Source organism: Ustilago hordei, assembly GCF_900519145.1.
Source record: "Ustilago hordei strain Uho2 genome assembly, contig: UHO2_contig_22, whole genome shotgun sequence".
Classification (NCBI taxonomy): Eukaryota; Fungi; Basidiomycota; class Ustilaginomycetes; order Ustilaginales; family Ustilaginaceae; genus Ustilago; species Ustilago hordei.
Genome location: NW_024545292.1, coordinates 239,787 through 262,931, shown reverse-complemented (window position 1 = coordinate 262,931; position 23,145 = coordinate 239,787). Strand labels below are relative to the sequence as shown.

Here is a 23,145-nt window from a genome sequence, read left to right as displayed (position 1 = left end):
GCAGAAGAGGGAGGAGAAAGAGTGTGATAAATGCATTTGCACACATGATCATGACATGGTGATAGAGATGGTGCACCTCCTTGCTTCTCAGGCCAGTGGTGAACAGGATGCTTGTCAGAACACCAGCAACAACAACAACATGGACTCATCATTCAATGTTCCTGTCCTGTAGCATTACATGTACTATCATCTGGTCTCAATGCAAAGTCATATCTGAATGTTTTTCTGTAGAGTGCAAGTATAAGGTGAATAAAAATGATGTGCAGTGCAGTCAAGTATTGAGCTCCAAAGCATTTAAACAAAAAATTTCACTCTCACACCTCTTCTGTTACTACCACCACTACACTTTGCAACCTTTCAGCATCACTCTTGTTGCCATCCTCCCTCTTCATCCTTCCTCTCCATGCTCCCTCTCCATCCTCATTCCTCCTTCCAGCCATGGTGCACTACAGCAACAAGCAAGTAATTCTCAATGACATTGTTCACACTCTCGAGGTCTCTATACCTGCCGAGATGGAACAAAACGCCAACAGAGTGCTGCACTCCTGAAGCATTCAACAATCTCGCCATCTGACTCCAGCAAACAGAGGCTTTCCAGTGGAACTACAGCAGCTCAGGTGTGATGTCTCTCAACAGAGTGCAAGAGATCCTTTTGGTGGCTCTGTACAGACTAGGCTGTTCTGGAAATGGAGGTGGTGAACATGATGCTGCTTTGCAATGCAGCTGCAGTGTTGGGAGCATTGTTGGATACACCAATTGCACAGTTGCTGGCCTCCTTGAGCTAAACAATGAGGTCATGCAGTTTGCTTTGGAGGGAGAGAGACAACATGCTTCTGCCTGGGTGTGCAATACAACTGGGGTTGAAGAGTGGGGTAAGGGCTGGCTTGTGGTGGATGGCACACACATCCCTCTTGCCTGGAAGCCAGGAATGCTCAGTCAAGAGCATTTCTGCTACAAAGGCTTCCACAGCATCAATGTAGCGCTGGTGATCCTGCTGTCACAGAGGCTGCGCAGGAAGATCCAAAATGAGGTATGAGGAGTCTTTTGTGCACAAAATTGGGAAACCAACTGGATCATGGGTTTCCAGTTGATTTCACCTGACAATGACTGTGTCACATTTGTCTGGTTGATTTTGCTGAAATCAATCAGAATACAACTATCCAGTTGATTTCACCAAACACACCACAAGAAGCTTCCATCAGTACAGAACAAGCCACTGGACTACAAGGAAACAAAGGGAGGCTGGGTAGGGAAGACCTCCATGGTCAAGGGGGAGGCCAGGATGGTGGGAAAGGTTTCACATGTGAAGAGAAGGTCTGAGCTCAGCCAAGAAGAGGACCAAGCTCAAGAGCAAGTGGCAGGTTACCACACAGGGGGGACATGCTCTTGATCACATAAGAACCAGTCACAAGGTAGACTGCAGGGACAGGAGTGGGACAATATGGATGGTCACAAGGTCAAGGAGAGCCATCAGATAAGGGCCAAGGGAATGGCCACAGATTGGGAGGAGAGGGGGATGGGCTAAAAGGACCAACAATGGTACCATGAGGAGGACAGGCAGTGTCGAGAAGATTAACACACAAGGAGAGGAGGAGTAGGAGGAGGACGGGGACACTCCTCCAAGAGGAGTTTCATGGGCCTGGGTGCGCAAGAAGTAAGAAGATCCATCAACTCATATGAAGGGAGTGCAGGAATCAGGGAATTGGGCAGATTGTGGGATTTACAGCAGAGTTCATTGAGATCTGTAATAGAAATGGTTCTATGACAGATCCCACTGAGATCGGCACAAGCAAGGATAGTATCACGAATTCCACTGAGCTCAGTAGTAGAAGAGATCATTGTCAGGGGTCTCGCGCCTGAAACCCAGGTCGGTCTGTCAAGATACTCAGTAACTATCAAACTGTGCAACAGCTATTGTCTCAGTAACGGTCTTGACAAGCTAGACATTTGGCAACTATCAAGTTGCACAATGACAGTGGGTGGCATTTGTTGCATATACTATTGTAGGTTTCGACTGACCTCTGTGGACACTCCATTCAGGGGTAGCTCGGCACAATCAATATCACTGCATAGGTTATGATGACACCAAGGTCTGGTGTGAGTGTTGATGATGATGAGGTTGATGGTGTTGGTGATAAGGTTGGTGGAGTTGGTGATAAGGTTGGTGGCATCAACACAAGTGTCCAGTGTGTTGACTGATGCTTGAGGTGATCCCTGGACCGCAGTGGACTACTGCCTTTGGTTCTATCTATCTCCGGACCACTGACCTGCTATGGGCTGCCTACAGACATCAGGTAGTGGTGATACAACACATGCACTACAATGAGGAGCAACCTTGATAGATTGCTACTATGCTGACTGAAACTAATATATACTTATGCTGAAGTGATAACTAGTTATGATGGTTGTAGAGTGGATGAGGATCCACTTGACCTTTGATGATGAGAAAGCATGGTTATATACCTCTTCACAGCATCGCCAGCGATGCTGCTCCTGCTCTCTCTCCAGAGAGTACCTTCTTCATCGAGTACTGTACAGGGGGCCCCTCTGGCACCACTCCTGTCCTCCTTGAGCTATCGACTCCTTTGACACTGCTCCTCCTCCTTGCTATCCTGCTTGCTTGGCACCCTTGTGCCTCTTGAGTGGTGTCGACTCCTTCGACACTGCTCCTCCTCCTCAGGACCTGCTTGCCGGTTCCCTATACACTGCTCCTTCTCCTTTGACTGGTGATGGTTCCTTTGACTCTTGTCTCTTGAGCCCCTGAGTGGTAACCATCTGCATGCTCCTTGAGCTTGGTCCTCTTCATGGCTGTGCCTGCTCCCTGAGCTTGGTCCTCTTCGTGGCTGTGCCTGGCCCTCCTCGCATATGGACCCAGTCCTTCTTTGCATGTGAGTCCATAGGAGTCCATGGTCTCCATGGAGACTGCACTACGACCATGCTCTCTGCTGGTATCGACTAGATCTCCGATACCTGTGCTCCTTCCATATGAACCAGTGACCCTCCTGCTTCCTGAGCATTCAGGCCCAAGACAATCATATAGCAGATTCCATAGAGATCAGTGACAAGGATGATCATACGATGAGCTCATGTGCGAGGAGGACCAAGCTCTGCCAAGATGGGGACCAAGCCCAGAAGCATGCAGCTGGTTACCACTCAGGGGTTCACAAGACAAGAGGCAGGAGAACAGTCGCTGGTTAGGAGGGAGGAGAGCTGTGTTGATGACACCGGCATATAGGTCATGAGGAGGAAGAGCTGTGTTGAAGAGGTCGACACACAGCTCAAGGAGGACAGTGTCATGGGCCTGGATGCGCAGAAAGAAGGAAGAACCAAAGTTCATATGAAGGCAGCGCAGGAATCAAGGGATTGGGCAGATTGTAGGATTTGTGGCAGAGTTCACTGAGATTGGCAGTAGAATCAGCTCTATGACAGATCTCAGCAAAATCAGCATGAGCATCATTGATATCACAAATCCCGCCAGAATCTGCAGCAAGCACAATCATGTGACAGATTCTGCAGAGATCAGTGACAAGGATGTCTGTACAATGATTCACATGCAGGATGGACCAAGCTCACATACAAAGGGGACCAAGCTCCACTGGGCTGAGGACCAAGCCTTGCCAAGATGGGGGCCGAGCTCAGCGACATGCAGACAGGTTACCACTCAGGGGCTTAGGAGATAGTGGATAGGAGAAATGTTGCCAGTTGAAGGAAGAAGAGCTGTGTGACAGACACCAGCAAACAGGTCATGAGGAGGAGGAGCAGTGTTGATGGAGTCGACACAGCTCAGGAAGGACAGGAGCAACAAGGCTCGATGAGGAGGAGGAGTCTCATTGGAGACTCCTGTACAGTACTCAATGAAGAGGGTACTCTCTGGAGAGAGAGAGCAGAAGCAGTGTCACTGGCGATGCTGCGAAGAGGTATATAACCATACCTTCTTGTCACAAATGGTCAAGTGGATCCCCATCCACTCTACACACCATATAACTAGTATTACTTTCAGAAGCATAAGTACTCATTAGTTTCAGTCAGCATAGTTGCAATCCAATAGATTGCCTCTCATTGTAGCACATGTGTTGTATCACTGTTCACTGATGTCCGAAGGCAGTTCATAGCAAACCAGTGGTCCAGATTAGATAGAACCAAAGGCAGTCATCCACTGCAGTCTGGGGATCACCTCAAGCAATAGTCGACACACTGGACACTTGTGTTGACACCACCAAGTATCATACTCACACCAGACCTTTGGTGTCAACATCAAGTTCACCCAATGTCATATAGTTATTGATTGTGCTGAGCTACCTCTGGATGGAGTGTCTACAGTGGTTAGTCGAAATCTGCAATAGCATTACTACAACTACAGATTCGAACGAGAAAAGTGATAGAGATGGCTCTATTGCATATTTCACTAAGAATCGAAATACCACTAGCATTGTCGCATAACTCGACAGAATCGGTAATAGTATCAATACTACTACCGATCTCAGGTTTCAGGCATGTGACCGCTGACAGACAGAAGTGTTGTTACAGGGACTCCTGTATGGTACTCGACGAAGAGGGTACTCTCTGGAGAAGAGAGCCAGAGCAGCATCGCAGGCAACACTGCAAAGATGTATATAATCATACCTTCTCATCATAGGTGGATGAGTGGATCTCCATCCACTCTACACCATACATTACTAGTTATAGCTTACACATAAGTATACATTAGTATCCAGTCAGCAAGTTGCAATCCCATTAGATTGCATCCATTGTAGCACATGTGTTGTATCACTGCTCACTGACATCCAAAGGCAGTTCAAAGAAACCTGCAGTCTGGATAATGATAGAACCAAAGGCAGTCATCCACTGCAGTCTGGGGATCACTTCAAGCATACAGTTGACACACTGGACACTCGTGTTGGTGCCACCAATCATATCTCTCACACCAGACCTTGGTGTCAGTACCAGTTCATATCAGTTATTGATTGTGCTGAGCTACCTCTGGATGGAGTGTCCACAGTGGTCAGTCGAAACCTGCAATAGCAAGACCATTACTGCATTTCTGAGCAAGTAAAGTGATAGAGATGTCTCTACTACATATTTCACCAAGAACCATAATACCACAAGCACTGTCACATAACTTGACAGGATTCATAATAGACATGGCTCTATTACAGATATCAGGTTTTGGGTGCACAACCTCTGACAAGGAGCAGGAGCAGTGCCATGGATGACACCCTCCATACACATAAATACTACTACTCCACCATAGCATACAAGTGGATCCTCATCCACTCTACTCTTTATCTTACTACTCTTTACTTTACTTACTCTTACATATCATTGCAATAGCAAGTAGCCTTTGCAACGACATCTCGAATGTGTGTGTTGTATCACTGTCAGACATCAAAACTGTAGGCAGTGTTCCACTCAACACCTGTGGTCCAGTTTCATCACTGTAGGTGGTGTTGCTCAACACCTGCAGTCCAGTCAGTTATTGTAGGTGGTGTCTAACACCTGCAGTCCAGTAAATCCTGTCCTCTGTAGGTGATAGGCATATTGCAGTCCAGGCAACATTGAAGAGCATTAGCAACAGTGCTACAAACACTTGTGCTGTATAGGAGAGTGTAATACTCTCACCCCAGGAAGTAATGGACATGCTGTGCAACCTCTGAATGGAGTGTTCAAGGCAGTCAGCCGAAACCTACCAGAATGAAGCAGTCTGGTTACTTTCAATCAAAACATACTGAGTAGATCTTACTCAATTGATTTCACCAAAATCAATTGGAAACACCCAACCTGGTTTCAGGCGTGCGACTGCTTACACCTGCCACATTCACTGTGGATTGTTGAATCAGTTGTTGGACAGCCTGGCAGCATTCAGGATTCGAAGGGGGGGTTCAAATTCCCTCCAAAAATGTGCTTTTCAAAAAACCCGTATTTTTAAAAACACAAAAACTTTGATACCCCCTCATGTTCATTGAGTCAATCGAGTATATATTGTTCTGCCCTAAAGTAGTAGTGACATCGTACTCGGACTCTCCCCGATCGCCAGTTATCGGGACTAATCTTCTTCACCCATTCTCAGTGACATCGGCAAAACATTGAGATTGTTAGAGCGCCAAATTCTTGCAGCAAAAGAAACACGTGCGAACCTGTGAGGTTGCCTGCGTTAAGAAATTGAAATGCTCGATTACAAGGTCACGTGGCAACGATTTTGAAAATCTTAAATCTGCCAATCCGCAGCGAAAGTTGGCCAAATTTGGGCTTTCTTGCTGCATTTCCTGGCAAAAAGCGCTCCATCTTTCACCATCATCTTTCACCATCATCTTTCACCATCTTTCACCATCATCCATCATCCATCATCGCCAGATAGACAAGCATCTGGTCACTTTCCCCACTACCAACACATCGACCCTACAAGTCGAAGCTTTGGATGATCAAGGCATTCATTCGATCTCTGACTCTTGTTTACAGATCCTTGCCTTCGACTTGCCTTATCGCAGCTGCAGCTCCACCTCGACTCACTTTTCCAACTTCGAAGCGCATCCCCAACAACTACATCACATTTCGCAACATGTCCTCCACCGACGCTACCAACCAGCCCGCCACCGCTGGTGAGACTGCCAACCTTGTCAAGGATGACGTTACCGGCGAGATGGTCTCCAAGTCCGAGCTCAAGCGACGAATGAAGCAGCGAGAGAAGCAAGCTAAGAAGGCTACCAAGGCAGCTCAAGCCCCTGCTCCGGCCGCGGCCAGCGCTGCTGCAAAGTCTGCCGCTGCTTCCGAAGAAGATCTCAACCCTAACCAGTACTACGAGCGTCGATTCCGAACCATCGCAGGCCTTCGCGAGACCAAGAACCCGGACCCCTACCCGCACAAGTTCCACGTTTCCATCTCTCTCTCCGAGTTCATCGGCAAGTACGAAGGCAAGCTTGAGGCAGGTCAGCATCTTGACAATGAGGAGGTTAGCATTGCTGGCCGTTTGCACAACATGCGTTCGGCTGGTCAGAAGTTGCGATTCTACGACTTGCACGGTGAAGGTGTCAAGGTTCAGATCACTGCTCAGCTTCAGGACCACACCGATGGTGATTTCCATGCTATCCACGACCTGCTTCGTCGTGGCGACATTGTTGGTGTTACCGGTGTTCCGGGTAAGACTAAGAAAGGTGAACTTTCCATCTTCCCTCGTTCCATCAAGTTGCTTTCGCCCAACTTGAAGATGTTGCCCAAGGCTTCCCAGGGAGAGAAGGGTGGATTCACCGATACCGAACAACGTCATCGTAAGCGATATCTCGATTTGATCGTCAACAACCACGTTCGTGATATTTTCGTCAAGCGAGCCAAGATCATCAACTACGTTCGTCGTTTCTTGGACAACCTTGGATTCTTGGAGGTAGAGACTCCGATGATGAACCAGATCGCCGGTGGTGCTACCGCCAAGCCTTTTGTCACTTATCACAACGATCTCAAGCTTGATCTCTTCATGCGTATTGCTCCCGAGCTTTTCTTGAAGGAGTTGGTCGTAGGTGGTTTGGATCGAGTCTACGAAATTGGACGTGTCTTCAGGAACGAATCGATCGATCAGACTCACAACCCCGAGTTTTCGATCTGCGAGTTCTACATGGCTTACGCCGACATGTACGATCTCATGGATATCACCGAGTCGATGATCAGCGGTCTTGTTAAGGCTGTTACCGGTTCGTACAAGATCAAGTACCATCCTGATGGCAAAGATGTGCAAGGTGGAAGAGAGTACGAGATCGATTTCTCCACTCCTTGGAAGCGATTCGACATGATCAAAGAACTCGAGAAGCAGATGAACGTTACTTTCCCTCCCGCCGACCAGCTTCACACCGAAGAGACGCGCCAATGGCTCTCGGACCTTGCTGCTAAACACAACGTCGACTGCTCCGAACCTCGCACTTGCTCTCGACTTATCGACAAGATGACCGGCGAGTTCATCGAGACTCAGTGCATCAACCCTTCCTTCATCGTTGGTCACCCGCAGGTCATGTCGCCTTTGGCTAAACGTCATCGTGACATTCCGGGTCTTTGCGAGCGATTCGAAGTGTTTGTTGCCACCAAGGAGATCTGCAACGCATACACCGAGTTGAACGATCCATGGGTTCAGCGTGCCAACTTTGAAGAACAGAGCCGACAGAAGGATCAGGGTGATGACGAGGCTCAGGGAATTGACCATGTCTTTATCGATGCCTTGGAGCACGGTCTGCCACCTACCGGTGGTTGGGGTCTGGGTATCGACAGATTGGTCATGTTCTTGACCGACTCAAACTCGATCAAGGAGGTATTGGCTTTCCCGGCTAACAAGCCTTTGCCAACTGATAACAAGGCTCAGTCTGTGCCTTCGATTGAGGCTGCTGATGGTGAAGCTGCTGCCGGTGAGGCTAAGGCCTAAGCTCACGCCCTTCCAAAGCTGGTGCCGATCGTCAGAAGTCGTTTTCAGATACAAAAGTACAGATACAGTTCGGATGTATCTCATATGTCCATGTTCGTGACTCTCAATACATATGTGTTGCGTTGAACTGTCTGCGTGTGTGTGTCAGTATACGGCTGCCTTGTGGGCAAGAATGAGAGTTAATTTTCAGACTTGGCTGTATCGGCTCGCATCAAGCCGATTATCGCGATAGGCATCGGCATACTGGCTATCCGATGCCAGAGGAGAAGATTCTAACCCCTGCATGCTTGCATTACCCCGTCATGTTTCAACCTCATCCACAGGGTAACATGTTTCTGTTTCGTCCACAGGGTAGACGCATGAAAGCAAAAGTCTCAGTTCGTTCTTGATTAATACCACAACCTTCCACTGCCTCTACCATCCAAGTCTGTGTCGCAAGTGACAAGCGTTCACGCTATTCGCTCCAACATTAGCGTCGGCGAAATATTTTCTGTAATGTAAAATATTTTATATATGCAACGTGCGGTCCAGAAACTGAAGAAGGGTCTTTAGCTCAGCAGTAGAGCGGCAGACTTCGGTCCTCTTTCGAAGTTCCTTTTCAAGGTATTCTGCAGGTCGCGGGTTCAATCCCCGTAGGACTCTTTTTCTTTTTCTTTTTGTCCTTCTCCCTGGCTCTGATATTTTTTGCATTGGGTTGCTATTTCTGGTCTATTCATTTAATGAAGGATGTAGTATGGTGCACTCATGTTGTCAAGCGAGGTTCTTGGCTAACTAGGTGACTGAAGTCGCCTAGATGGATGGAGATTCGATGCTGATGCGTTCGGAGAATACTTGACCGAGGAACCAATGAAAAGCTCGCTCAGGGTCGCCGTCTGCACACTGAGAAGACCTGAGAAGTCCAACATGACTCACTTACCCAACTTGTTCATGCAACCGAGCAGCTCCAACATCTTGAGCACACGCAAAGAGAGAGAGAGAGAGAGAGAGAGAGAGAGTGGGTGGACAGAGGGTGTCGGACAATAGGACCGAAAGTACCTCGACAGCCACAGCATCACAGCATCACAGTTGTGGCTGCAATTGCGTGGGGAAGCGAGGATTATAGTGCAGAATGGATGGTGTCCGTTCCAAAACACTACCAGACCACCGCTAGTGGTTCAGTCGAGTTGAAAGTTTCCAGGCCACTACTTCTTATCAACCACAAACAGCTCACAAGGTTCCGCATTCATCGAGAGCCCGCAAGGTGACAGACGAAGTAGTGGCGCTGTTTGGCAGGGGGGATGGGGTTGGCTCCATTTACTATCTATCCCAGGCGGGAGGGAAAGTGAAGTCTAGAACAAGATACCGCGGCGCGGCGGTTCGAATCGAGCCTAAGGTTGCAGGCTTCCTCTCATCTGACAGTCGATTGCGCAGAAACAGGGGAGAGCTGTGACCTTGACTCGGTGGTCAGCTCTTGCACGTTCCTCCTGTGTTTCTGTGTGTGCGACTTAGGGGTTGTGGTGCAACAGGCCACGAGTGAGTGGCATGACAGCGGTCAATTTCGCCTACAGCGACAATGCAAAGTCATGGGCCCCCCCACACACCAGTCAGACACTCGCCGTCGGTCTTGGTATACCTCGCTTATCCCTTGTTGTACTGCCCAGAATCAAGACAGGAGAAGCGACTGCGGATCACCCCACGAAACTCGGTTTGATTGGCCACAATCGCTTCTCTCCGCATCAGTGTTGGACACGAAAGACCCAATCCACATGACTCTCTGACGGCGGCCCATTCTCTGCGCTCTTCCGCACTAGATGGGCCATGTAAGAATCATACCAAAGCAACACATTTGCCCATAGGTCCAAGTAGAAAGACCTCTTGCTTCGCCTTCAGTCACACCATCCTTGGCCCCAACCGCCTCTTCACCATCACCTACGCATACTCGAATCCTTCTGCCATCCACCAAGCTTCCTCTCTCGTTCGGATCGCAGCGCCGCCACAATGTACGACCCTACTCACGGACTCTTCAAAATGCCCTCCAAGGAGCAGCGCAGGATGGAGCGAAATGACATTCCCCTGAACCCCTTCAAACTGGCCATGATGCTTTCTCCTCTCCAGGCTGCCATGTTCTTCTCCGGCTGGCTTGCATGGACTGTGGATGCATGGGACTTTTTTGCTGTCTCCCTCTCCGTCAGCCATCTTGAGAAGCAGTTCGACAGACCTGCTCACGACATTACCACCGCTATCACTCTTACCCTTCTCTTCCGATCCGTCGGTGCGGCTATCTTCGGGTATGTAGACCACTCCTTTCTTGCCTACTTCCTTGCCTCCTTCCTTGCCTCCTGTACTATTCAGATCGGCACAGCTAGCTGACGCCTTGGCTCTTACATCTTAACATTCTTTCTTACGATTGCAGTATCATTTCCGATCGATATGGCCGAAAATACCCTCTTGTCATCAACTTGCTCGTCATCGCTGCTCTTTCTCTCGGCTCTGGCTTCATCAAGACGTACAAAGAGTTCCTTGCGGTGCGCAGTTTATTCGGACTTTCGATGGGATCTATTTGGGGTTTGGCAACGGCCGTAGCTTTGGAGGACATGCCCGCGGCTCCTCGAGGACTTTTCTCCGGTATCCTCCAACAAGGTTATGCGGTAGGATACCTTTTGGCTGCTTCCGTCAACCTAACTTGGGTTGAGAGAAGCAACAACTGGCGAATCCTATTCTTCCTCGGTGCTGGACTTTCTGCCTTTGCGGCTCTTGTTCGTCTCCTTCTGCCCGAATCGGAGCTTTTCTTGCGTCAGAAGGCTCAGCGAGATGCCGATGGTCAGATGGCTCATTCTAAGGCAAACGCCTTCATCGCCGAGTTTAAGGAGATGCTCAAGACTTACTGGCTGAGATGCATTTACGGTATCCTCCTCATGACCGGTTTCAACTTTCTCTCGCACTCGAGTCAGGATCTTTACCCGACTATGCTTCAGCAGTCCAAGTTGTTGACAGCCGAGCAGTCGTCCAAGGCTACGATCATCAGCAACTGTGGTGCTATCTCGGGTGGTTTGATCGCTGGCTACCTTTCGCAGTACCTTGGTCGACGTCTTACCATTATCCTCTTCGTGATTATCACTGGTGCGCTCATTCCTGCTTGGATCTTGCCCAACAGCTTTGGCGCTCTTTCTGCTGGTGCCTTCTTGTTGCAGTTCGGTGTTCAGGGTGCTTGGGGTGTTGTACCCATCTACCTCTTTGAAATCTCGCCTCCTTTTCGAGCGACCTACACAGGGCTCGTCTATCAGCTCGGTAACGCGGCTTCCTCGGCCTCCTCGCAAATCGAAGCTATCGGTGGTGACAACCTTAAAGAACTTAACCCTAAATGGCGTCCGGGAGCACCGGAAAGCATCAAGGAGTTCATTCCAGCTTATGCTAAGGTTTCGGCGATTCTGCTTGGTGCCGTTTGCGCCTATCTGCTGATCGTCGTTACTTTTGGTTGCGAGTTTAAGGGTGCCGAGTTTCAGAAGGCTTTGCCCGCTACCATTCCGGGAGCGGGTGAGCAGGATGGTGATCACATTGCAGCTACACCAAGCGAGAAGACGGGTGGGGGTGGCAAGGGGCATGATCAAGAGGACAGTATCGAACATGTTGGTGATCAGAGGTTTGGTAGGATCGCTTCGCATGATGATGAGAAGAAGATCTAAGAGTTTTCTTTCTTGCGATGGCCTTTTTTTTGGAGGTATACTACCTGTCCTTGTCACATTGTGGCGTCACGAGCGGTCGCCACGGTCGTCTGACGTCAGACACCAGCAACTCGAGAGCACGCAAAGAAACGAGGGATGGAAGAAATGACAGAAATGGTATGATGTATGGGATGCCCTGCGCAAGAGTCTAATAAGATGATTGAAAAGAATGAACAGTGAACCAAAGCCAAACGGTGCGTAGAGATCTGATAGGGAAGATTCCGAATGAGAGAAAATGAGAGTAAATGAGTGCATGATGGAATGCAAGAGAGCCGTATGCAGATTGTCGGAGGCCAAATCTCGCTCATGTCTCTGCTGTCTGGGTTTAAAGCAAACCACAATCGCGAAGGTTGACCTGAATGATGATATCGTTGACTGCCGACATGACGAATTTGATCTGGGTTGTATCTGTTGCACAAGTGAAATGCGTATAGATGGTCTTTGCATCGCTCTGGTTCAAGGTAACAAACCTGTTGACAATGTATTCGCAAGCGGCATTGTAGTCGGCACCGCCCGTGTAGTCGCCAAAGTAATCCGCCATAGGTGAGATGGGCAACTTTTGCTTGAAAAGATCGATCTTGTTCAAGAACAAGATTATGCTTGTCTTTACGAACCACCTCGAGTTGCAAATACTGTCGAAAAGGGTAAGAGCCTCTTGCATGCGGTTGACATTCTCATCCTCATAGAGCAGTTGATCGTATTCCGAGATGGCAACGAGGAAGATGATGGCGGTGACGTTTTCGAAGCAGTGGATCCATTTTTTACGTTCTGAACGTTGTCCTCCGACATCAAAGAGTTTGTAGTTCAACTCGCCGATCTGGAAGTGCGTCTCTGTGATGCCGGTAGTCTTGACTCGGGATCGCAAGACATCTTGGTCTGTAGGGAGGTAGTTGGGTTGAGCGATACGCTGGATCGAGTCAAAGTAATACTTGGCAGAGTCGTTCAGCTGGTATTCACGACTACGAGCGAAACAAGCTTGAACACCTGCATCAGCCCACAAGCCATGAATGGCATCTGCCACTTGTCTCGGCAAAACGTCGGATTCGATAGTGGGAGAAAGACCGAGGATGATCTCTGCACGCGGTGCGTTGGAAGCATCTGCGAGCGGGATGTCGAGACGCTCCATGGCATCCAGCATGACACGCATGGACTGGACAGTGTTGGAGAAGATGATCTCTTTGTAGGATTCACGCTCTTCTGAGCTGTAGGAACCGTGGTTGATGAGCTTCATCTGTTTGAGGATGGTGGATTTGCCTGATTCTCCAGCACCGAGGAGGAGCATCTTGACCTCATTCCTTTGGGCGAGACGATCCTTTTTGAGCTGTGCTTCGATGCTATCGTTGCGAGCCCGACCCTCTTTGTCTACTTTGGAAGCACCGCAACCCATCTTGGCGAGTGGTGGAGTGTGTGAGACGCAGAAGAGGCACTTCCGAGAGAAGGATGCTGTCGTGAGATCGAGAGATGGAGTTAGGCAAAGCGATGCGCAAATGGCGGGGACTGAGCTTTTTATGTGGCAACCTGGATCGGTGTGGTGCGTGGGAATGAAGCCGGGGCTGTGCTTGGAGATAAGACGGCAATGCCGACCAGCTCGGCTATCGGGATGGTTGCGCCGGGTAATATTAGGGTGAGCAGAAGATGGGGTGGTGGTGGCGATGATGTTGGTGGTGGCGATGATGAGGTGCAAAGGTGCCAGGTGAAAGCAAGACGAAACATGCCTCCAGACCAGTCTGCCAACTTGCTCATCCAAACACGCAACAGCCGACAGAGAGAAACAAGCGAGGCGCGCCAAGCCGACCGAAAACAGGCACAGCCAGCGACGAGACTCTCTCTTAATCCTTCAAACCGCAACCGCAACCGCAACCGCAACCGCAACCGCAACGCCAACGCGCCTCAAGAAAGCAAACAACAAAGGGCCCGTGCGTGCACGCTCAACCTTTTACCACACTAAACTGCATTCCAAAGCGAGACAACGCGCCCAGTGTGAGTTGGCCTGCCCGACACTTTTGCTAGTCCCTCATTTGGTGGTGCTTCAATTTCAGCAAAGCCATCAGCCCAAGTTGGCCAGTCTCTCAAAGTTAGGTCGCATCAATGCCTTGCTCCCTCATGCAAGGGCCAAACTGGTTGTACAGCAAGCTCTGGTTTTGCTGGAGGAGACAGGAGCCAGAGGCTGAGGGGTCATGCACCAAACTGGGGAAGGATCAAGAGGGGGAGGCAAAGGCCAAGAAGAAGTAGGAGACAGTCAGTGTGCTTGCCACATGCAGAAGGGAGACAATTGATGTAGCAGTGGAAACAGTTGGAAGACCAGCATCCCATTGCCTAAATGGCCTTGGTCAAGGTCCCAAGGTGTGCAGCCCAGGTGGTGCCTGTAAGTGGTTGCATGCCTGAAACCAAATTGGATGCTTCCGGTTGATTTTGGTGAGATCAATTGAGTATGATCTATTCAGTATGTTTTGGTTGAAAGTAACCAGACCAGACAGTTGAGTTCGGGTAGGTTTCGACTGACTGCCTTGAACACTCTGTTCAGAGGCTATGCAGCACATCTGTAATACATTGATATGAGAGTGGTATCAAACACAACTCTCCTATTGCAGCACAAGTGTTCATAGTGCTTGATGCTCCTGATGTTGTCTTGACCACAATAAGACTATTGCCTACAGATTGTCATGGGCCTGAGTGCACAGGAAGCAGGGAGAACCGCTAGCTCATATGAAGGGAGCGCAGGAATCAGGGGATCGGGCAGATCGTAGGATTTGCAGCAGAAGTCGCCAAGATCTGCAGTAGAATCGGCTCTATGACAGATCTCAGTGAGATCAGTACAAACAAGGATGATATCACGAATTCTGATGAGATCAGTAGTAGGAGAGGTTGTATAGTAGATTCCACAGAGATCAGTGACAAGGATGTTTGTACGATGAATCCACATGTGCAGAGGACCAAGCTCTGCCAAGACAGGGACCGAGCTCAGTAGATTGCAGCTGGTTACCACTCAGGGGTTCACAAGATAGGAGTCAAGAGAACAGTCGCCAGTTAGGAGGAAGGAGAACTGTGTCAAGGACACCAGCATATAGTTCATGAGGAAGAAGAGCTGTGTCAAGGAGGTTGCCATGCAGCTCAAGAGGGACAGGAGTAGGGTTACAGGGACTCCTGCATAGCACTCAACAAAGGAGGTACTCTCTGGAGAGAGAGTTGGAGCAGTGGCGCTGGTGGCACTGCGAAGAGGTATAAAGCCATACCTTCTCATCACTAAGTGGTTGAGTGGATCCTCATCCACTCTACACTCATCAAACAAACTAGTATTACTACAAGCAATAAGTATCATTAGTTCACAGTCAGCATAGTAGTAATCAACAGATTGCTCCTCATTGAAGCGTGTGTGTTGTATCACCGTTTCCTGACATCTGAAGGTGGTTCTAGCAAACCAGCAGTCCGGATAACAATAGAACCAAAGGCAGTCATCCACTGCAGTCTGGGGATCACTTCAAGCATTAGTCGAAACACTGGACACTCATGTCGATGTCATCTATCCATACTCACACCAGACCATTGGTGTCAACATCAAGTTCACTTAGAGTCGTATCATAGTTTGATCGTGCCGAGCTACCTCTGGACAGAGTGTCCATGGTGGTCAGTCGAAATCTGTCACAACATCAATACAACTACAGATTCCAACGAGAAAAGCAGCAGAGATGGTTCTGTCGCATATTACACTAGGAATCGTAATACCACTAGCGCTGTCGCATAACTCGACAGAATCGGTGATAGTACTGATACTACTACTGATCTCAGGTTTCAGGCGCGCGACCGCTGACACAGATGATGGGAGGTACTGGACTGCAGGTGTTTTAGGCACTGCCTACAGTAACTGACTGGACCACAGATGTTGAGCAACACCACCTACAGTGATGAACTGGACCACAGGTGTTGGGCAACACTGCCTACAGTTGATGTCCAACAGTGATACAACACACACATTTGAGATGTTGTTGCAAAGCTATGCTATTGCAATGATATGAGTCAAGTAAAGAATAGTAAGATAAAGAGTAGAGTGGATAAGGATCCACTCATATGTTATGGTGAATTGGGAGTATTTATGTGTTTGCTCAATGTTGCCTGTGACACCTCTCCTGCTCCTTCTGAGGAGGGTTTTTGTCAGGGGTCTCGCGCCTGAAACCCAGGTCGGTCTGTCGAGATACTCGGTGACTATCAAACTGTGTGACAGCTATTGTCTCAGTATCAGTGACTATCAAGTTGCGCAGTGACAGCAGGTGGCATTTGTCGTATATACTATTGTAGGTTTTGGCTGACCTCTGTGGACACTCCATTCAGGGGTAGCTTGGCATGATCAATATCAATGCTTCGGTTATGATGACACCAAGGTCTGGTGTTAGTGTTGATGATGATGAGGTTGATGATGTTGGTGATAAGGTTGATGAGTGTTGCTGATAATGAGGTTGATGGTGTTGGTGATAAGGTTGGTGGCATCAACACAAGTGTCCAGTGTGTTGACTTGATGCTTGAAGTGACCCCCAGACTGCAGTGGACTACTGCCTTCGGTTCTATCTATATCCAGACTGCTAACCTACTATGGGGTGCCTATGGATGTCAGGTAGTGGTGATACAACACACACACTATGATGAGGAGCAATCTTGATAGATTGCTGCTATGCTGACTGTAACTAATGAGTACTTATGTTTCTAAAGTATTGACTAGTTGTATGGTGAGTAGAGTGGATGAGGATCCACTTGGCCTATGATGATGAGAAAGCATGGTTATATACCTCTTCACAGCTTTGCCAGTGATGCTGCTCCTGCTCTCTCTCCAGAGAGTACCTTCTTCATCGAGTACTGCTCAGGGGCCTCTCCTGCTTGGCACCCCTGTGCCTCTTGAGTGGTGTCAACTCCTTCGACACTGCTCCTCCTCCTCATGACCTGGTGTCGACTCCTTTGACACTGCTCCTCTTCCTCAGGACCTGCTTGCCAGTGTCCTATGACTCTTGTCTCTCGAGCCCCTGAGTGGTAACCATCTGGGCTTGGTCCTCTTCATGGCTGTGCCTGCTCCTTGAGCTTGGTCCTCCTCGTGGCTGTGCCTGGCCCTCCTTGCATGTGGCTCAGTTCTCCTTTGCATGTGAGTCCATAGGAGTCCATGGTCTCCATGGAGACTGCACTATGACCATGCTCTCTACTGGTATTGACTAGGTCTTCGATACCTGTGCTCCTTCCATATGAACCAGTGACCCTCCTGCTTCTTGAGCATCCAGGCCCATGACAGTTTGTTCCAGTTGATTTCAGTGAAATCAACCAGAACCCTGTGATGCAGTTGATTTCATATTTTAGGTGCATGACACACCCCATGTTTGTCCAGGGTCTTCTGCGCAGACCCTGTGACATGGTGCAGGACAGTGTGACAGTGTTGGGGCAGCTCCAAGAGAAGAACTGACTGATGGGGAGGCTCTTATGGCAGCGAGTGAAGATGTGTTCAGATGGTTGAGTGGCTGGTGCTTGCAGTGGCTGCATCTCAGTTGGGTAAAGTGGCTCCTGAGTTGCTTCAAGGAAGAGATTGCCTGGTGGGACCGCTTGATTGTTTGATGTCATCATGGTGGTGTTATCTGAGAGGCACCCAAGGTGTGGGGAAAACTTAGAGAAACACTTGAAGAGATGCTGAGATTCTGCTAAGCAAGCAGCTGCGAGAATGGTGGTGATTGGAGAGAAGCAATCTGCAGCTGCACGATGACTTGGCAGAATCTCTGACCACAGATGACACCACGTGACTTTTAAAAAGTCACGTGATTAAGTTGAAGATGCGTCGGCATCTCAAGTAAGATGCACATGTTACGGCCGAGACATTGAGACACGGGAGGCTCACGTAAGCGAGAAGTACAATGAGGTACGTAATTGTTGTCATGGTGACAGCACAGTGGCACCCGGTATCATAGCAACACAGGAGTACAAATGAAGAGACACATCCTGCCTCGAATAGGACCAGAGCAGTGAATGGAGTATATATATGTGTTTGTCATTCAGTCTCACATCATGAAAACTAAGCATTACATAGAACATACGGCTGTACTAAAGGGAGTCTGATCGTGACCCCGATAACGCCGTATATTAATTGTTATCTTCATTTGATTAAGAGTCTGAAGAAGCTATCACCGAGCTAACCGAAACTCGCCGACAACCATGGTAGAAGACACCGAAACGAGGACCAAAGGAGGCAGAAAAGGCAAGAACACCCAGGTTCGGGTCGATAATAATGCCACGAGCGAGAACGAGCCGGAGGCCATCAATGATGAAGCCGACGAAGACACCGATTCCGACTCCGACTTTGATGATGGTGACAAGCGATATAACTTTCGCACCCTAGCAAAGCTCCTCGAACCCGTGCCAAAGCTCACGTCACGAAACTATCATAGCTGGAGCGCCCACGTGAAATCTTTCCTCCGATCCGTGCCTCATGCGATGAAACATCTCGAGGGAACGTACGACAAGAAACACCCGAAATGGAGCCGCTCCCTCGACGATGCTTTAATCAACGCCCTGCGTGGAACAATCGACACTACCGGAGAACACAATGTAAATTACCTCGTTCTAGATGTAATCAAGGAGTACCTTACTTTCAACCAAGTGTGGAGAAAGATCGAAAACGGTCTCACGAATGAAGCCACCAAGACGTCTCACAGACTTGCGCTTATCTCGCAACTCAACGATACAAAGATGTTTAACTCGGACGCCAGAAAGCTAATTCAAGAGATCCGGTCCATACAAACCGAAAGCAGCCTCCTCGGCAAACCATTCGCCGATGATACATTGTTCTCGGCTCTGCAGAAATGCACGATCCGGCATCCGGTGTACAAGGAGACGGTTGCCACCGTCCATCAAATCGATTTCAACGCCCTTGCCACCGCACTAAGCATCCGGCAGACCGCTGTCGAGAGCGTCCCCGCACAAAGGATCGACCCTCGACAAGCCAGTGCTAGAACCGCCGGCAACGACGATCAAAACGAACGGGCCGGAGAGACCGAAGCCGAAGCCGACAACAGCCACGCGAGCTCGAGGAACGCAAGCAAGTCATGCCGAATCCGATGCTGGGTCTGCAAGCGACCGGGACATGGTATCAGTCAATGCGACGCCTTGGTTACCATTCCCAAGGACTCCCCCCTCGCTGAACCTAAATAGGAAGCGTGGTGCTCCCTCACCCTCCCAATGAAATGGCAGGACCCCTCGAACACAAAAGAAACAGCTCATTGGATCTTGGACTCGGGGGCGAGTTACCATATGGTGAACGACTACAGCATGCTCATCCACCCGAGAACTTGCCGAAAGCGGATAATTACCGCCGGAAGCGAGGTCTTGGAAGCGGCAGCTATAGGAGATGCAAGCATATCAACAGATTACGGGGAAATCTCTCTGCAAAATGTATTGTATGTAAAGCACCTTAATGTTAACCTTCTGTCAACAAATTCATTAACGGATGAAGGAGCACGAGTGATATTGGACACAACCGGCGGCCAAATTTTTCTAACAAACGGCATGACACTTAAGATTGCAAAGAATCGCGAGCGAGGACTTCTGGAGTTCCGAGGCGACACATGGCAAGAAAGCGCGATGGCCACATCAGCACCATTGTTTGAAGGTGTTGATGAGGAGTTCGAGCATATTGAGAATGAGCCGAAAGTTTCAAAACAACAACTATGGCATGAGCGTCTCGGGCACCCAGGAAGAGATAAAGCTAAGGCGATCACAACCAAGTTAAAGGATAAGCATACCATGAAATTGGATCCAAACACCGCTCTGACGTGTGAGCAGTGCGTACGATCCAAGAGCACAAGCGCTCGGATGGGGAAAGGTAGCGGCGAAAGAGCCGTAGGGCCCCTGGATCTTATCCACGTCGATCTAATAATAGACTCGTCCCACGTGACGGAGTACACATGCACGTTGGTGCTGGTCGACGATCATAGCAAGTATGTGTATGCACAGCCATTGACACGAAAGAGTCATGCCTTTATGCAACTCAAAAGGATTGTTTCGTTCCTGGAGACACAGACGGATCGGAAGCTAAAAGCGATCCGATCCGATCAAGGAACGGAATGGAAAAGCAATGATGCATTAGAATGGTCGTTAGAAAAGGGCATAGAGTGGCAAACCACCGTAGGGTACAACAGCAAACAAAATGGACGGGTAGAAAGAATGAACAGGACCCTTGGAGAGAAGATGAGAACGTTGCTAATGCAGAGGAGACTACCGAAGAAGTTCTGGCCATACGCGATCAGAGCTGCGGCGTTCAAAATAAACCTCACTCCGAGCGTTGATAATGAATTCCCTTATCAAGCGATGTTTGGCAAGTCGCCGGAACGAGCTTTAAAGCTCCTACGAGTGTTTGGTTGTCTGGCATGGATAAACGTACCCAAAGTTAAATGGGACAACAAGAAACTGGACCAGCGAGCCGTCGCATCCATTTTCTTAGGGTACAGTCTAGAAAGGAAGGGCTGGCTCTTCTACAGCCCGGACTACAATCCGAACATCTTCTGGAGCAACTCAGCAAAATTCATGGAATCAAAGTGCTGGTCAGACAGAACAGAGTGGCGACCGGTTGACACAAAGGCACCCCCAATGATGATGACAGAGGAAAATTTCGAAGATCTAGGATACAATAAGGAAAATATATTCGACGAAACAGATGAAGAGCCACTACGAGAATACATGGATATGGAGACAGATTCGGAAGAAAGATTAAGCGAAGGAACAGCGGAGGTGATGGAACAAGGACCAATCGCCGAAACTCAAATTGACAGCGAATTCTATGGACTCGTAGCGACGCGACCGGAATGGAGAAAGAACCTGGACCCAACCATACATGAAGCAATGAGTGGAAAGGACAGAAAACACTGGGAGGAGGCCATGCGAAAGGAGCTGGATGGATTGGAGGCGATGGGCACATGGGAGATAGTCGACCTCCCAAAGGGTGCAAATACTGTCGACACACGTTGGGTACTCAAGATCAAAACCGATGCAAACCTCGTGCCGACAAAGTTCAAAGCCCGGCTCGTGGCACGAGGTTTCACTCAACGCGAGGGCATCGACTATACAGAGGTCTTCGCACCAGTAGCACCCATCCAATCCATTCGAGGGGTGATCGCTGTCGCAGCAGTACGAGATTGGGAAATGGATTCTATCGACGTAAAGCAAGCGTACCTGAACTCCACTATACACCATGATGTATACCTCAAGCCCCCAGTAGGAATCGAAATGCCACCCGGAAAAGTGTTGAAGGTAGTGAAAGGACTGTACGGTCTGAAACAATCGGGCCGAGAATGGAACATTGAGTTAGACTCACATCTCCGGACGATCGGATTCCATTGCATGCCGAGCGCACCATGCCTATACTCAAGAGGGACAGGCGACAAGATCACGATCATCACAGCATACGTGGACGACATGCTAATAACATCACCCAGTCGTGATGAAGTAGATCGCGCAAAGCGAGAGATCATGGACAAATGGGAGACGCAAGACAATGGAAGGGTCAAAGAATTTCTGGGTATCAAGATCACACGTGATAGAAGACGGAGGAGGATATCTCTGGGTCTAACGGCATACATCAAGGAAATGGTGAACAAATGGTTAGGAGGAGCAAACGAGAAATCTTGGGTACCCATGCTGAGTGTAGCGAACGTTGCCGGAGGCGAGCGATGTGAACCTCAGCGAGCAAAGAAGTATCAAGAATTGGTCGGCCAACTATTATGGGTCTCCAACACAGCCCGACCAGATATTGCCTTTGCCGTCGGCGTATTGGCGCGATATATGTCGATCCCGATCGACAGTGCATGGAAGGCAGCCATCCACGTGGTAAAGTACCTGAACCAAACGAACGAATATCAGTTGCACCTAGGAGGGGAGACAAACGAGCACTCGGATACACCGGTAACGACGTATACCGATGCAAACTGGGCATCCGACCCCACAAATGGACGAAGAAGCACCTCGGGGTCGATAACATATGTATATGGGTGTCCAGTGAGTTGGAAATCACACGTTCAGAAGTGTGTGGCATTGTCGGCAGTCGAAGCAGAGTTTGTCGCCGCTTCCGAAGCGGTACGAGAAACCTTATTCTTCTCATATTTGCTCCGGGATTTGGAGACCACGGACGTTCGGCCCGTACTATACACAGATAGCCAGGGGTGCATACAGGTGAGTAAAGATCCAGCCAAACATTGGAAGTTAAAGCACATCGACACACGGTATCATTTCGTTCGCGATCACGTACAAGAGGGCGATGTGGAAATCAAATATGTCGGAACGGCAAACAACGTTGCAGATGTCTTGACAAAACCCTTACAGGGTCTTAACACCTCACGATTGGCTAGGATGATAGGACTGGAGATCCCGCCGAAGGGGGGAGTTGAAGATGCGTCGGCATCTCAAGTAAGATGCACATGTTACGGCCGAGACATTGAGACACGGGAGGCTCACGTAAGCGAGAAGTACAATGAGGTACGTAATTGTTGTCATGGTGACAGCACAGTGGCACCCGGTATCATAGCAACACAGGAGTACAAATGAAGAGACACATCCTGCCTCGAATAGGACCAGAGCAGTGAATGGAGTATATATATGTGTTTGTCATTCAGTCTCACATCATGAAAACTAAGCATTACATAGAACATACGGCTGTACTAAAGGGAGTCTGATCGTGACCCCGATAACGCCGTATATTAATTGTTATCTTCATTTGATTACGACGCATTGAACAACCGCCAAAGCTGGCAGTGATACTGTGCTATTCTGGTCAGGCAAGACAGGACTGCGAAATAAGTTAGCTGCCGAGCTGAAAGTGTTACATCGGGACTTGCTTACACGTCTCTCCTTGGCAGCCTTCGCTCACATCAAAAAAGATCGGATGAGCTGGAAGAGAGACAAGAAAAAAGTGCTGAGGGAAGCGATCCAATATGATGATACATGCTGACATAAACATATCGTTAATCGGGACATGGAGGAGCAGATCTGTACAGAGATCGGGTACAACACAGTCCTGCTCGTTGTCAAGATAGA

At 49.0% G+C, this 23,145-nt stretch overlaps 5 protein-coding genes and 1 non-coding gene across 6 annotated transcripts; 5 read left to right on the top strand and 1 right to left on the bottom strand.

Moving 5' to 3' along the window:
* Nucleotides 1-6,556: 6,556 nt before the first annotated feature.
* On the top strand, nt 6,557-8,398 carry UHO2_06972 (putative lysyl-tRNA synthetase, cytosolic; the record flags this gene model as incomplete). The annotated part of the gene is made up of 1 exon (XM_041560567.1): nt 6,557-8,398. The coding sequence occupies one exon, from the start codon at nt 6,557-6,559 to the stop codon at nt 8,396-8,398; it is 1,842 nt and encodes a 613-aa protein (XP_041416501.1).
* A 542-nt stretch (nt 8,399-8,940) lies between these two features.
* tRNA-Arg(TCG) lies at nt 8,941-9,040 on the top strand. The gene has a single exon. It is a non-coding gene; the product is annotated as a tRNA-Arg (tRNA).
* Nucleotides 9,041-10,375: 1,335 nt separating this feature from the next.
* Nucleotides 10,376-12,060, top strand: UHO2_06971 (uncharacterized protein; the record flags this gene model as incomplete). Its single annotated transcript, XM_041560566.1, has 2 exons — nt 10,376-10,665; nt 10,791-12,060. The coding sequence occupies 2 exons, from the start codon at nt 10,376-10,378 to the stop codon at nt 12,058-12,060; spliced, it is 1,560 nt and encodes a 519-aa protein (XP_041416500.1).
* A 364-nt stretch (nt 12,061-12,424) lies between these two features.
* UHO2_06970 (putative guanine nucleotide-binding protein alpha-1 subunit) lies at nt 12,425-13,486 on the bottom strand (the record flags this gene model as incomplete). The annotated part of the gene is made up of 1 exon (XM_041560565.1): nt 12,425-13,486. One exon carries the CDS (start codon nt 13,484-13,486, stop codon nt 12,425-12,427), a length of 1,062 nt encoding a protein of 353 aa, XP_041416499.1.
* A 189-nt stretch (nt 13,487-13,675) lies between these two features.
* Nucleotides 13,676-14,047, top strand: UHO2_06969 (uncharacterized protein; the record flags this gene model as incomplete). Its single annotated transcript, XM_041560564.1, has 1 exon — nt 13,676-14,047. One exon carries the CDS (start codon nt 13,676-13,678, stop codon nt 14,045-14,047), a length of 372 nt encoding a protein of 123 aa, XP_041416498.1.
* A 5,252-nt stretch (nt 14,048-19,299) lies between these two features.
* Nucleotides 19,300-22,656, top strand: UHO2_06968 (uncharacterized protein; the record flags this gene model as incomplete). Its single annotated transcript, XM_041560563.1, has 1 exon — nt 19,300-22,656. One exon carries the CDS (start codon nt 19,300-19,302, stop codon nt 22,654-22,656), a length of 3,357 nt encoding a protein of 1,118 aa, XP_041416497.1.
* Between the last annotated feature and the right edge of the window lie 489 nt (nt 22,657-23,145).